Raw genomic sequence first — 13,249 nt, forward strand, 5'->3', positions numbered from 1 at the left:
CACCCAAAAAAAAAAAAAAAAACCTCTCAAAAAAAAAGAGCAAAACTTGTCAATATGGACAAAGAAGAAATAGAAAACATGGATAGTCCTGTATTTATTGAAGAAATAAATCCAGTAACCTCCACAAGAAAATTCCAGGTATTTTTTACCAGTAAATTCTTTTTAATAGTTACAGATGAGACGAAATCAATAATAACAAACTCTTCCAAAGAATGAAAAAAACATTTCCCATCTCATTGAATGAGGTCACAATAACTCTGATATCTAAATCTATCAAAGAATTTACAAAAAAATAAAATAGGTAGCCAATTTTTTTCATGAACAAAAATGCATACATTCTAAATAAAGTATAAGGGTAATGCATGCTGAAGAAGCTAAGTTTATTTAGGACTTTAAGGATGTTTTAAAATCAGGAAATATGATGGGTAGGTCTTCAAAAAGTCCATGGAAATGTATATTATGAAAAAACTATGCATGAAATTAAAAAAGTTTGCACCAAATAAATTCAAACTTGAACTCCATTTTCCCCATGAACTCTTAAAAAAATATTTAATTTTTTTATTATTATTATTAATTTGCTATAGGGCACACACATTCACAAGAGAGAGAGTGAGAAAACAAGCTGCCAAGTCCAGGACTCAAACCACAGTTGACCATGTGGGAGTCCAGCAGCCTAACCACCATGCCATTTGTTGGCCCCTTCCCCATGAACTTTTTTTTTTTTTAACTGTAATAATTGCCAGTTTTATTCCTCTGGCTAAGAGAGTCAGAGTTAATTTAAGGTTTACAATTCTTTTTTATAGTTCTTTTGTCAAGAGGTTAGGTGCCCCCCTTGCCCTTATAACCTGGTTGCAAATTATTTTAGTTTTAATTGTTAAAAAAAAAAAACCTTTTCGTGTGTGACCTGTGTTCCACACACAGTTTGGAATTTTATCCTACATAAGTGAGCTGATACTAAATATGATGTTTTATAATCTATTATGTTTTACATTACATTATGGAATGAATATATTTTCATGCATATGTGTAAAACTTCCCAATTGAAAAAATAGACCTGGAAAATGGGCCAAAATCCAAAACCCAACAAGTTGCTGGTAACAAGGAAACTACCTAAAACAAAATTCCACCGGATGATTAAAAGTAAAATTAAGGTCAAAGATACGTCAGAAAATGCTAACAGAAAGAAAGCAGGGGCCAGATTTTATTATCAGACAAAAAAGAACTCAAGGCCTAAAGCACACTGGATAAGGACTGCTGCGTGAATGTCTTTGCTTCCAATGCACCATCACGAACTTGTTTCTCACTCTTCTTATCTCTTCCCTAAGCCTTTCCAACTAGTCTACTCCTCTTATCATTTCTTCAGGGTCCAAATACCTAACGGGAGTGTCCTCTTTCAATCCCTGGCTGGGCTGAGTTGGCCCTACTCTAAGGTTTCCTTCTGGTTCCTGGTTTACACCTTCTTCGGAAGGCCAAGGGCTTCCTTCTGCCTCTTGTGATACATTTTCCAAAGGGCGGTCTTCCTCTACCATGGGCATGTTCTGTGGTTTTCCTTCACCTTCTTCACAAGATTTTTGCATGTTGACTATTTTTTATTATTTCCTTTTTGAATAAATTAATCCTGCAGGGATCTAGGGGATTTTTTTCCCTCACCTTGATTTGTGTCGCGTCCAAAAGACCCAGAGTCCTGAAAGGATCCGGGGCACTTTTCTCCTCCAGCAATAGAGAGCTCTTCCCCATGAACTTTTTGAAGTTCCCTCATACAGAACCTCTTCCCTACTCCCTAAAAATTAACATGTATCTCTTAAAACTGCAACTACTGGGTCATGAGAAAGTCCATGAAACATTTTTGCATTAGAAAAACATAAAAATACGTCATGATTTTTCCAATGACTCAATATATTTCTCAGAATTTTATTATAAGGGAATAATCAGAAAATGCACAAAGATGTTTAAGAATATCCACTTTATCACTGTTCTTAATAAGCTTTTAAATGCCCATGAATATAGAGTTAGCTAAATCTTTTTATATGTATATAAATATATATCTACCAGAATCAGGTCAAAATTATAATATGGTTCTATACTTATTTGTATAGGCAAATGTTTATGATATATAATATACAGCTAAGAGCTGTAAAATAATAAGAGAAAAGAATACAAAAGAAGGAATATTTTAAAGTGAAAACATGAATTTCAGATGAAAGTAAACAGATGAGAACATTTTGTCTAGACACAATGAACTGCTATTTTAATTTAAATACATAAACAAAAGATATAATGTCAAACCTTTAACAATTTTCTTCAACAAACAAAACACTCTCCTCTAAAAATCTAATCATAGAAAATTGCCCATATATTTTATTATACTTTAGACCATAAAAAATAATGCTACCAGATTTGAATCAATCATTCCATAATTTGCATCATGTGGAAGAATTAATTACATGAAGGCAAAACAAAATGTCCTGAATGCACTAAATACTCTAAAAGTCAATTTGTTATATCTAACATTCAAAGTAGTACATTTATAGGAAAATTCTATTGTATAAAAAATATATACTACACAAAAGGACTCAAAGTTCCAACAAGTTTAAAGGAAACTCCTTAATTTTTAGCAATTAGTAAACCAACCAACCATCATTAAACCATTACAATTCTGAGCTTACATAGTATATTATAAAGATATGCAAAGTAGGTTTCATCTCTACTCTTACCAAGCTTGTCAGACCAATCAGCAGTGACTGCCTGGAGCAAGGTGCTGGGGAAAAAACATCTGAGACACTGCTTAGGAAAATGTGCCTGAGGGATCTGGCAATGTTTGCTAGGGTATGGTAGGGGGAAAGGGTGTAAAATGTTATTTATCACTATTGCCATGAGATCCAAATTCCCATCCTAGATCAACATTTTTCTAGCTCGATGACTTCAAACAAGTTCCTTCCTTTAATTCTCTGAATCTAGACTGTGAAAAAGTAAAAGTGAGAGTTGTTGATAATTAGATTTTTGATAACTGAAAGACCTAAAGTCAACAGAAGACCAACAGGTAATAAAAGATTCTCCCAAGGCCACACAACAACTCCAAAATGACTAACAATCTCCCTTTTCTGAGTGATTACTGCTTTCTCATACTTCATTTCTCCTGCCTCCTAAACAAAGATTGCTGAGAGACCCAATTACTAACCAACCTCCACTTTATGCATTCAATTCATGAGTCCCCACTTCCCCTAGACTCTCATCAGCAACATTCAGCACTGTCCCAAACCCACAGAAACTCCTCCCATACTCTCTTACTGAGTAAGACTGCAGATTTCCTCTGGTATGTAGTTTTCCTTGCTGCAAATCAACAAACCTAACTTGTTTCACTTACAGATACATTCCTGGTGATCTTCATCTGGTGAGCCTTAGTAGTTTCTTTATTTATATACCAACTATATCTATGCAGGGGTGCTGTGAAGACTAAATGAAATGCTATAATGTAAAATGCCAAGCATCTGCCTGATAAACGGCAAGTACATAGGAAATATTAGTTCTCTCCCTGAGCTCAAACAAAAACTATACATATAATTTAATATTTAATTATTTACCTATTCACTATCAAGACTCTACATGTCTGCAAAACACAAGAACGAACCAGAAAATAAACTAAACACAACTCTGAGCAACCAAAACAGATAGGACCAAGTCTATGAAATAAAAAAGCATGATGGTCCATACTGCAGGGCAACACTTGAAAATCCTACTCAGACACCATTTGCTCATTTTTAACACATATTATTCTAATAAACTTCGGCAATCTCGTTCCCACACCCATAGCAAATTAGAATCAGCAATTGTAAACAGAGAGGGATAGGTAGGCATGTTTACTATCACAGAGAGATATACATGTTCAACCGGGAAAGAGACAGAAAAACTAAATATCAAACATTAGAAGTTAAAAAGCTCAGGGAACTAGCAGTTAGCATAATGGCTATGTCGCAGGACTCCCACGACGTAGTTGACCGCGGTTCGCGTCCTGGACCCAGTGACTTAAAACTCACGCCTGACGCGTGTGCGTGCGTGCCCAAGATCCCGAGAGGAGAATGGAGGAGAAGGGATTGCGGCGTGGCCATCCCCCCTGGAACTATCTCTCTGTCTCTCTCTGTCTGGCGAGCGCACGCACCCTATAGCAAAAACCTCTCCCCCCCCAAAAAAAAGAAGTTAAAAAGCTCAGAAATCTTAGGTTATCTAATATAGTGGCTTCTAAATTTTTCTAGCTGAACATCCTCACTATAAAAACTTGAGAACATATCTCTAGTACATGTGTAGTAATTTACAAATCATATATTACATGTATGTATGTTATAAAACACACTAAAAACAAGCTAAAAGGGTTTTAATTTTTACTTTATTATTTTATCTATTAATTATTTAAGTATTAATTTAAATCATGCCATCATTAAAAATACTATTACAGGTTGAGCAGCCCTAAAGTGAAAATCCAAAACCTGAAATACTCCAAAATCTGAAAACTTTTGAGTGCTGACATGACCCCACAAATGGAAAATTCCACACCTGATCATATGGTAATCATGGTCGAAATGCTACAAGACAAAAAAATTGTACAAAATTACCTTTAGGCATAATGTGTGCATAAAACAAATTTTATGATTAGACTTGGGTCCCATTTCCAATATATCTCTTTATGCATATGCAAATATTCCAAAATAAAAAATAGAAATCCAAAACACTTTTCCTCCAAAGCATTTTGAATAAGGGCTACTCAACCTGTACTATTAACATATTAGATGTGAATACGGTTATTATAAATGTCTTTTTTTCCATCTTTAATTCCCTGCTTGTGAAGTCCAGTGTATCTTAAAGACACATTTTAAGAGCTGTCAGAAATCATAACTGAAAACAGGTTCACAAAGATGCAACAGATCCATATAGAAGAATATGTCACTAACTCACTAAATCAAAGTATTATTTTTCCATTCTATGACTAAATATGCAAAAGTTTCGAGGACAGAAGGTGGCATGGTGGTAAAGGCAGACTTTGAATTCTGGACCCGATGGCTTGAAAATCACACTGGGCACATGTGCTTGTGTTCCCAAAATCTTGAGAGAAATGGAGGAAAAGGGATTAAGGGGAATGAAGGAAAAGAGATTAAGACATGGCAATCACCCATTTCTCACTTTCCCTCTCTGCCTCCAGAGCTCTCTCTCTCTCCAGGAAACAAACATACCCTGTGTGAAGTAACATACATACATATATAATAAGTAAATGCAATTTTGTTGTATGTCAACTACTGGTCAGCTGTTGCACTACTGCATGGTGCTGGAGCCACATGGAAGGCCTGGATTTGTACCCCAAGTCGACCTAAACATGCAGAAGGTACCTGTGTTCCTGGCTGGCTGGGAAGCTGGGGTGGGAAGATATGACAAGATAAGACTCTGTTGAGGGTATCTACCTTTGTGTCTCTGTCTCTCCCTTAAAAGAAAAATCTTTCTTTTGTAAAAAGCTACTTGACTCAAAGTTATTATGATGTCATTTTTCCTTATGTCAGCCAATGTCTCTGTGAACTAAATATGTTTTGCTGGGGCCAGGCAATGGCACAGCAGTTAATGCAACCAAACCAACTTGGGAGAGGTGCCAAGTTTGCCTACCCAGATTCTCCTAAGCACGTTGGGCATACACACATGTACCCATGACCCAAGCTGGCTGAGACTAGGAGTGGGTCAAGGTGTAATGGTCCTGTTTGGGGTGGTTGTCTATTCCTCTTCCTCAAGGAAAACAACTTTTTTTAAAAAAAGTAGTTTTGCTTCTCATGTTTCTAATAAATGGATGCATAGTCCATTTAAATTCTTTGTAAGGAAAACTTTTCAATGGATAGAAATGATCTAAATATGCTTTTAGAAATGATTTCTCCATAACATTAGATTTTTTCCCCAAAAAAGGTACTTTCTCACTTATTATTTAAAAATATCAATTTTGTCCTGAAGAGATAACTTAGTGTCTTTTCTCAAAAGTATTTACTCAGTGGCTTACTACTGACAGCTACTTGTCTTCATGAAAAGATTAACATTTAGAAATCTCATCTTTTGTAATAAAAATGTGTAATTCATCTTTGAGTTCTGTAACTCTTTTAAGTATTTTGACAGGAAACCTGTTTCCCATCTCAGTATAAAGTATCACAGCTCTTTCTTCTAAAAGTAACTATATACTATAGCAGCAAAATCTTTGAGAAATCCGTAGTGCTGTTGTTGATCCCTACAGTGCAGAATATTCCACACCTTTCTCAGCAAAGCACAGTCACCATGACCACCAGAATGGACCTAGGAAAGCCTCAGGCCCAATCCATATGCTAAATACAAAAGCTCAATTCTCTCCTCTTCCCTCTTCCCTGCCACTGTTTTGGGGTACAAAATAAATAAAAGTCCTAACATTTTTACTCTCACACCCTAAACTGACTTGCCTCACCTCACTATGTAAGTTACTGATCCTAGTGAAGGGGCACAAAGTTCACAATCTATATTACATGCAGAGGGTATCACAAATATCGCTTTTATCAATACTATATTACATAGGTACCCCAAAACTACCAATTCAACAAAATCAATGTTACTCGAATTGTGGCTCTCAGTCACCAAAAATAAATTATGCATAGTACATTCCGTTCACGCAAATACAGCAGGTCTCCAAAACTGTTAGATTGGGCTATTTCAAAACACAACCGGCAAAATTTCCTGATTCAGAATTACCTACTCCCCAAGGTTTCTAGGTTACCATGAATTCTACAGTCACTTTCAACACTTTCCCCAGAATGAGAGGACTTTGAAAATCAAAGAGCTTATTTAAGTGTATTCTTCAGTCTCCTAAAACACAGTTAATTATGTGAAGAGACATAAGTATTTTACCCACCAAGTTAAAATAACTTCAAGCTTTAATATTAATTTTTTTTCATATTCAGAGTGATAACAAAAGCAGACATCATAGACTTCATATTTACCACTGGTATCAGTAGAAATAGTATGCAACATATTTACTTCTTCCATACATAACAACTAATAGTATGGGACAATAGTTACTTGTTCAGTAAGTAACGAAGAGAAGTAACACTTAGTGAGTCAGGAAAGTTCTTTAACAGTTAGAAAATGTCTATTCTGGGGAGCAGCAGGTGGCATAGTAGTTAAGGCACTTGGACCCCCCCCACATGGCTGACTATGGTTCAAGCCCCAGATTTGGTGGCTTGAAAATCATGCCATGGACCCATGTACAGTCAGTCATGCCCAAAATCCCCGCAGGAGGATGGAGGAGAAGGGGACGGCAACAGTCTCTCTCTCACTCTCTCTCTGCTGAACGTATGCATCCTATGGCAAAAACCTTTTTCAAAAATGTCTATTCTGTTGCAGAAAATATGGGACATGCACTAAATGTAAGATATTTATATAATATAAATGTGAAATCTATGTAAGAACATCAAAAGGACTGAATCCCAGGAACGAAAGATCACGATGAAAGAGTACAAACCAAAGACAGAAGAAAAAGACATGAGCCAGGATAGGAATCAAAGATAGAAAGGAGAAGGTATTCAAAACTGAGAGAAATCATTTACTTGCTTTATTTCTTTCAATTATTTTATTTAACTTTATTTATTTATTCATTTATTTATTTCAATTTGACCAGAGAGGGGCAGAGAGAGAGAGAGAGAGCAAGCTGTCAGGTCCAGGACTTGAACCGTAGTCAAACATGTAGGAGTCCAGCCCCCTTACCCACCAAGCCACTTGCCAGCCCCAATAAATCACACCCCCAGGGGGGATGGCCATGCCGCAATCCCTTCTCCTCCATTCTCCTCTCGGGATCTTGGGCACGCACGCACACGCGCCCCACATGAGTTTAAGCCACCGGGTCCAGGACGCGAACAGCAGTCGACTAGGTGGGAGTCCAGCGACATAGCCATTACGCGAACTGCTGGTCCCTCACATTGCATGTTTTGAAGTAAAACATTTTTATTAATAAAGCAAGTAAAGGACCAGCAGTGTGGTTCGCGTCCCGAACCCGGTGGCTTAAAACTCACGCCGGGCACGTGTGCGTGCGTGCCCAAGATCCCAAGAGGAGAATGGAGGAGAAGGGATTGCGGTGTGGCCATCCCCCCTGCGGGGGGATTTCCTGCTTTCTATCTCTCTGTCTCTCTCTGTCTGTCTGGCAAGCGCACGCGCCCTATAGCAAAAACCTCTAAAAAAAAAAAAAAAAACCATGCAATATGAGACACATTTAACAAAACAACCTGGAGAAACATTCAGTTAGAGATGTATTATTTATTAAGCTATTAATCAAGTCACATGCATATATGTAAACAGTACTAATCTACCCTTCGGCTTCATAAAACCTCACAATTTAGACCTGAAGCAAGAATTTAGCAAGAGAAAGTAAAATAAAAAGGAGCTGAAAGAGAGAAAATCATTTGGCATTTGACCTCAATGTTGAAAAAACACTAATCTCTGGACCTTTTCCTGGCATGGAATTTTTCCTTGGTAAATTCTACATAACTTGTTTTACTTTAACTTGGAAAAGTGATAAAAGTTCACTTTGAAAGAAAATCCATTTTAGTAATTTCCTGTCCACAAGAGGGCTCCAATATTCTTTCATGAATGGAAGAATGGTTTTAACAAAAATTACAATAAAAATTTCATTAAGCACATAAAATGTATTGAAAAACCTTGATTTGTCATTATCTCAGTTAAATCGAGACAACAAATTGTTACATCTGCAACTTCCACATTAATGGCTTTAAAAGATACAAGGTTTCCTTTAACTGTTTGATTAACTAAAATGTTTCAAAAATACCAAAACTGATTTGCCACTATTCTCACACTGTCCATTTCTCTCTAGGTAGTTTTCAATTTAATAGTTATCATAAAGTATCATTTAATCCAAAATGCTAAATAGTAGCCCAAACTTTGTAGAATGTATTTCTTGATAACTCCCCTAGTCTAGAAAACAAAATTACCAAGATCTACCCAGTCTTAGACCTTCTTTATGAACAGTAACTTTTTTTCCTTGCAGGAAACCTATAGTCATTAACATAAGTCAGGCTACAGTTGTAAAGAACAAATACTGCCCCATCATGAACTATGGATGAACTATGGTTTTGGCTGTGGGATTTAAAAAAAAAAAAAAAAAAAAAGGAAATGAATATTTAAATAGCATGATACTCTGTTCAGATATTTTCAGTTTTTCACCAGTGCATTACCACATTAAGATGTCAGTAAATCAAGGCAGGCAGATGGCATGGTGGGTAAAAGCACTGGTTTCCGATGTGGCCGACTGCAGTTCGAGTCCCAGACCTGGCAGCTTGCTTTCTCGCTTTCCGTTTCTCTCTCTCTCTCTCTCTCTCTCTCTCTCTGTCTGGTCAAATTTAAAAATAATAATAACATATGAAATTAAGTAAATAAATAATTCTCTTTTAAAAAAAGATGCCGGTAAATCTAATTCAAACATCATTACTGTTACCAAAGAAAAAAACTATTTCATGTAAACACATTTATAATATTAATAACACACACATATCACAGAACATTTATTGGAAAAGTACAACCTGCAAGTTATTTTTTAATACAGCAAATCACTCTCCAAAAACATGGACTTAAATTTGGATTATAAAAAATGAGACTCCCTGGACCAGCCAAGTGATGTGGTAGTCAAAGCAGAAGGATCCCACAAGACCAACTACACAGTTCGCGTTCCGTATCTGGTGGCTTGGAAAAACATGCCATGTACTTGTGCAAGTGTGCTCAAAATCCTGAGAAGAAAATAGAGAAAAAGAGATTGCAGTGTGGCCACTGTCAACTCCCACCCCCAAGAGCGATTTCTTACTTTCCTTCTCTCTCTCCCCGGAGAGCCTATAACAAAAACTATTTAAAAAACAGAAAGAAAGAGACTCCTTATGATAAACAAAAACATACTGAATGTTTAAAGATAAATTTTACATTTGAATTCTATTGACAAAACAAAACTGATGCTAGAAATCTATTTTAAAGTGAGTCATAATCACAGCCATAAGATGACTTTACCCAAAACATCAATTGATTTAGCAATACTGTAGCTCACAAATGAATTATCTCTAATGAAAACCTGACAGAAGTTAGAACTACACTGCCCAGTCCCCTCTCCCAAACAGGATCTTCCTATCCAACTGACAAGCACCATTAAAATGTAAAAGAGGGTTACATTTGTTTCTAAATAGCACATACTAGCTGTCAACACTGAGCTTAATATTTTACTTAATACCTTACATTTCCTTACTATAGCAAAATGTGTATGTATTCATACTTGAGAGTTGAGTGGATTGTAACAGTACATATCCTGATCAATTTAGAGTTATGCTGCAAGGGAAATGTTTGTAGAAAGACGTGGGAGTGGTGAGACGGGCTTTTTAAGATTCAAGAAGTGGTAAATTGTTCTCACTGTAAGTCATAAAGGTAAATTCAAATGAATTGTCAATTACTTGGATAAAAACTGTAACAAATATGAAGTATTTCATTGACAACCTCTAGCCAATATGTATCATGTTAAATATCAAAAAGTTGGTCATTCTAGGCACATTATCATATGAAAGCACTTAAGCAAAATGCAGTGTAAATAACAGCAAATGAAGGAAGGTTTAAAAGGCTGTAACAGAAAAAAAAATCTTAAACCGACAAGTTGAACAACTAGAAAGCAAGACAACAAATACCCTGAGCTGCACCTTACTTACTACACACTCTGAAATAGCATCATCAGGGCATTATATGTTTATTACATAATAGTGCTTTTGCCCTTGCCTATCACCTTTAATCAAGGGATCTCAAAGCACCACAGAATCATCAAGGCCTTAACATACAGCCTGAAACAGATAAATAGTTGTTTTGTCATTGCAGTTATTAATAAAACCTTCCTTCTACTTCCCAGTACCCTGATCCCAACATTGGCTTCCACCACCTCTCTCTGACTGGGAAACAGTATTCCCCAAATCATCTCAATGTGTAACTGATGCTCTGCACATTCCAGCTTTTCTTCATCACTGGGCCTGAAGAAAGTAGCGGCCCTGTTTTAATGACACTAATCTATTTCATTACAAGTTCTGCGACAGAATAAATGGCACTTAGCGTGAATGTAACCTGTACTGTGTGCATGACAATATAAAATGGAGGCTTTCCAGAGAACAAATCTGCGGGAGCCGATAAGCTTACAGATCACTCATCAAACAAGGAAAATAGCATTTCCCAGTTGGGCACAGATCTCTCCCGGCACCTTAAGAAGGGTGTAGAGGAAACCACGTCCAGCCACCCTGAACCAGGCAACAGACTTCTCGCATGCACACGCCAGGAGGGAAGAGAAAAACTAAAAGGACAAGGCACAAGTTTTAAGAAGGAGAATGTAAGGTTGCCTGTGGCAAACCGAGAGACAGAACACCCTGGCTGCTTTGCATTTAGGTAGGGAAATCGAACATCAGCAAAATGTCTTAAAATCAAGTTCAAAATATGCAGCTTCCAGTCATTTTTCTTACTTTAAAAGTCCCTAAAAGAAACTCACTCCTATAGAAGCACCTAACATTTTAAAATTTAACCAGCAAAGTTTGATTTTGTTTTTACACTGGGATACACAAACGCTCCAATGTTAACTTACAAGTTAAGTGAATCTAACTACATTAACTTCAATTCTTTCATAAACCTGGTTATTCAACTTCCTGTTAATTGCACTATGTTTGTTTTTTGGACTGCAAAGTGTAATTTCACACTCACACAAACCCACCCCCCCAGCAGTGGAAGGCAACACGGTTACTGTTAGGCAACAGACTCGACCTTAACCTTTGCAAACAAAAAGAAAAGCGTCAAAAAACACGAGTATTTTTTGTTTCAAGTCCTCAACTCTCAGTGACCAAGGCTCAATTAACATGCTTCATGAGCTTTTAAAAGTCTCAGACGTAATATTACTAAATATTGGGTACAAAAGGCCCTGGAATATTCATAAAAGTACCGATGTGAGCCTCGATGTCTGAAAATTCCAAAACGTTTTAATGTTTCTGTTGCCATTCTTGTGCACCCAGGCGCCTCAAAAAGCTCACGGCGAATTCTAGTACGCTATACTTTTTCTGGAAGAGATGTGCATACCTGTTCTCGACAAACGCCAAGTTTGCACCCACTGCATTAATCTCGTCAGTGTCAGCGGGCACGATTCCGGCTTCCCTGTCTACCTGGGTGCGGGTACGGACATCCGTCCTCGGCTCTGCCCACTGTCACTGACGTTTTCCGAAGCCTTAAAATCCAAGTGTTCATGGGCTCCAGCCAAGACGGAGATGTTTCCTGCACTTCAAGCTACCTTGCTACGTTTCCCTCTCTCTCCCCCGTCGTCAGTGATTTCGAAAACACAACCAAATGAGAAAAATCCACATTAAAACCTGTACTTTCTAAAGGGAGGAAAACCAGAGCTCCAACTTCTCCAAATCTCCCACCGCGGCGGCTTTTTCACAGTCCTCGGCAAACCTTCGCCCCGTGCCTGCGTCCTTTCCGATTAAACCAGATTGGAGACCACAATGAAATCAAAGAGTGTCACAACTTAGCCTTCACTTACCATATCCGCCGGGACATTACTGGACATCTTGCCGTTTGATATACACCCAGATGTTTACGGAAGAAAGAAAAAAAAATAACAACAAACAGAACCGAAGTCTTCAAGCCACAGAAATAAACCTTCACGAGTTCGATCGGTTCGGGATGTGCTTTCCAAAAGGGAAAGAAGTTATCTCGGGGCCGGCGTGCCGGCCTGGCCGAGGCTTGGGTGCGAAGAGGAACAGTCCCCAGGAGCCGTGTGGCCGGAGCAGGAGGGAACTCCCGGGACAGCAGAGGCAGCCCCCGTCGTCAGCAGCAGCAGCAGCAGCAGCCCCAGGACCGGCCGCGCCAGGTGGACCGAGCCGAGTGACACACGGACATGGAGCGGGGTGGGAGGGGGTTAAATGCGCCTTCCTCCTTTCCCAGCCCCGGCAATGATTCACACCGGCTCCCGAGTCAAGTCCTCATTAAGCAGGAGAAAAATGCCCGGCGTGGAGGTACACAGATAACTATGTAGCTACACATGGACGCGTGAGCTCGGAGTGGCGGCCGCAGTGGCCGGCGCCGGCCGCGGACTCGGCGGAGCCGCACGCCAGGAGCCCGCGGACGGCGCGGGGAAACGGCTCAAGCCGCGCCGGAGCTGTGAGCCGGGCGGCGGAAAACCGCGCCCCAGGGGATTTAA

The 13,249-nt window shown here is 38.4% G+C and overlaps 1 protein-coding gene and 1 pseudogene across 2 annotated transcripts in view; both read right to left on the bottom strand.

Moving 5' to 3' along the window:
• UBL3 (ubiquitin like 3) overlaps positions 1 to 13,240 on the bottom strand; it is a 91,201-nt gene extending 77,961 nt beyond the window's left edge. The window contains exon 1 of one of the 2 annotated variants that reach the window (XM_006158419.3): positions 12,590 to 13,240. In XM_006158419.3, coding sequence (XP_006158481.1) covers positions 12,590 to 12,616 — 27 coding nt within the window. In that variant the 5' untranslated portion in view covers positions 12,617 to 13,240. Of the gene's footprint in view, positions 1 to 12,129; positions 12,219 to 12,589 lie in introns of those variants that run through there. The other variant, XM_027775673.1, reaches the window with a different exon arrangement.
• Positions 1,175 to 1,728, bottom strand: LOC102477798 (transcription elongation factor A protein-like 8; annotated as a pseudogene).
• Positions 13,241 to 13,249: the final 9 nt, after the last annotated feature.

This window comes from Tupaia chinensis, unplaced genomic scaffold (genome assembly GCF_000334495.1).
Source record: "Tupaia chinensis unplaced genomic scaffold, TupChi_1.0 Scaffold000597_1, whole genome shotgun sequence".
In the NCBI taxonomy this organism is placed as follows: domain Eukaryota; kingdom Metazoa; phylum Chordata; class Mammalia; order Scandentia; family Tupaiidae; genus Tupaia; species Tupaia belangeri.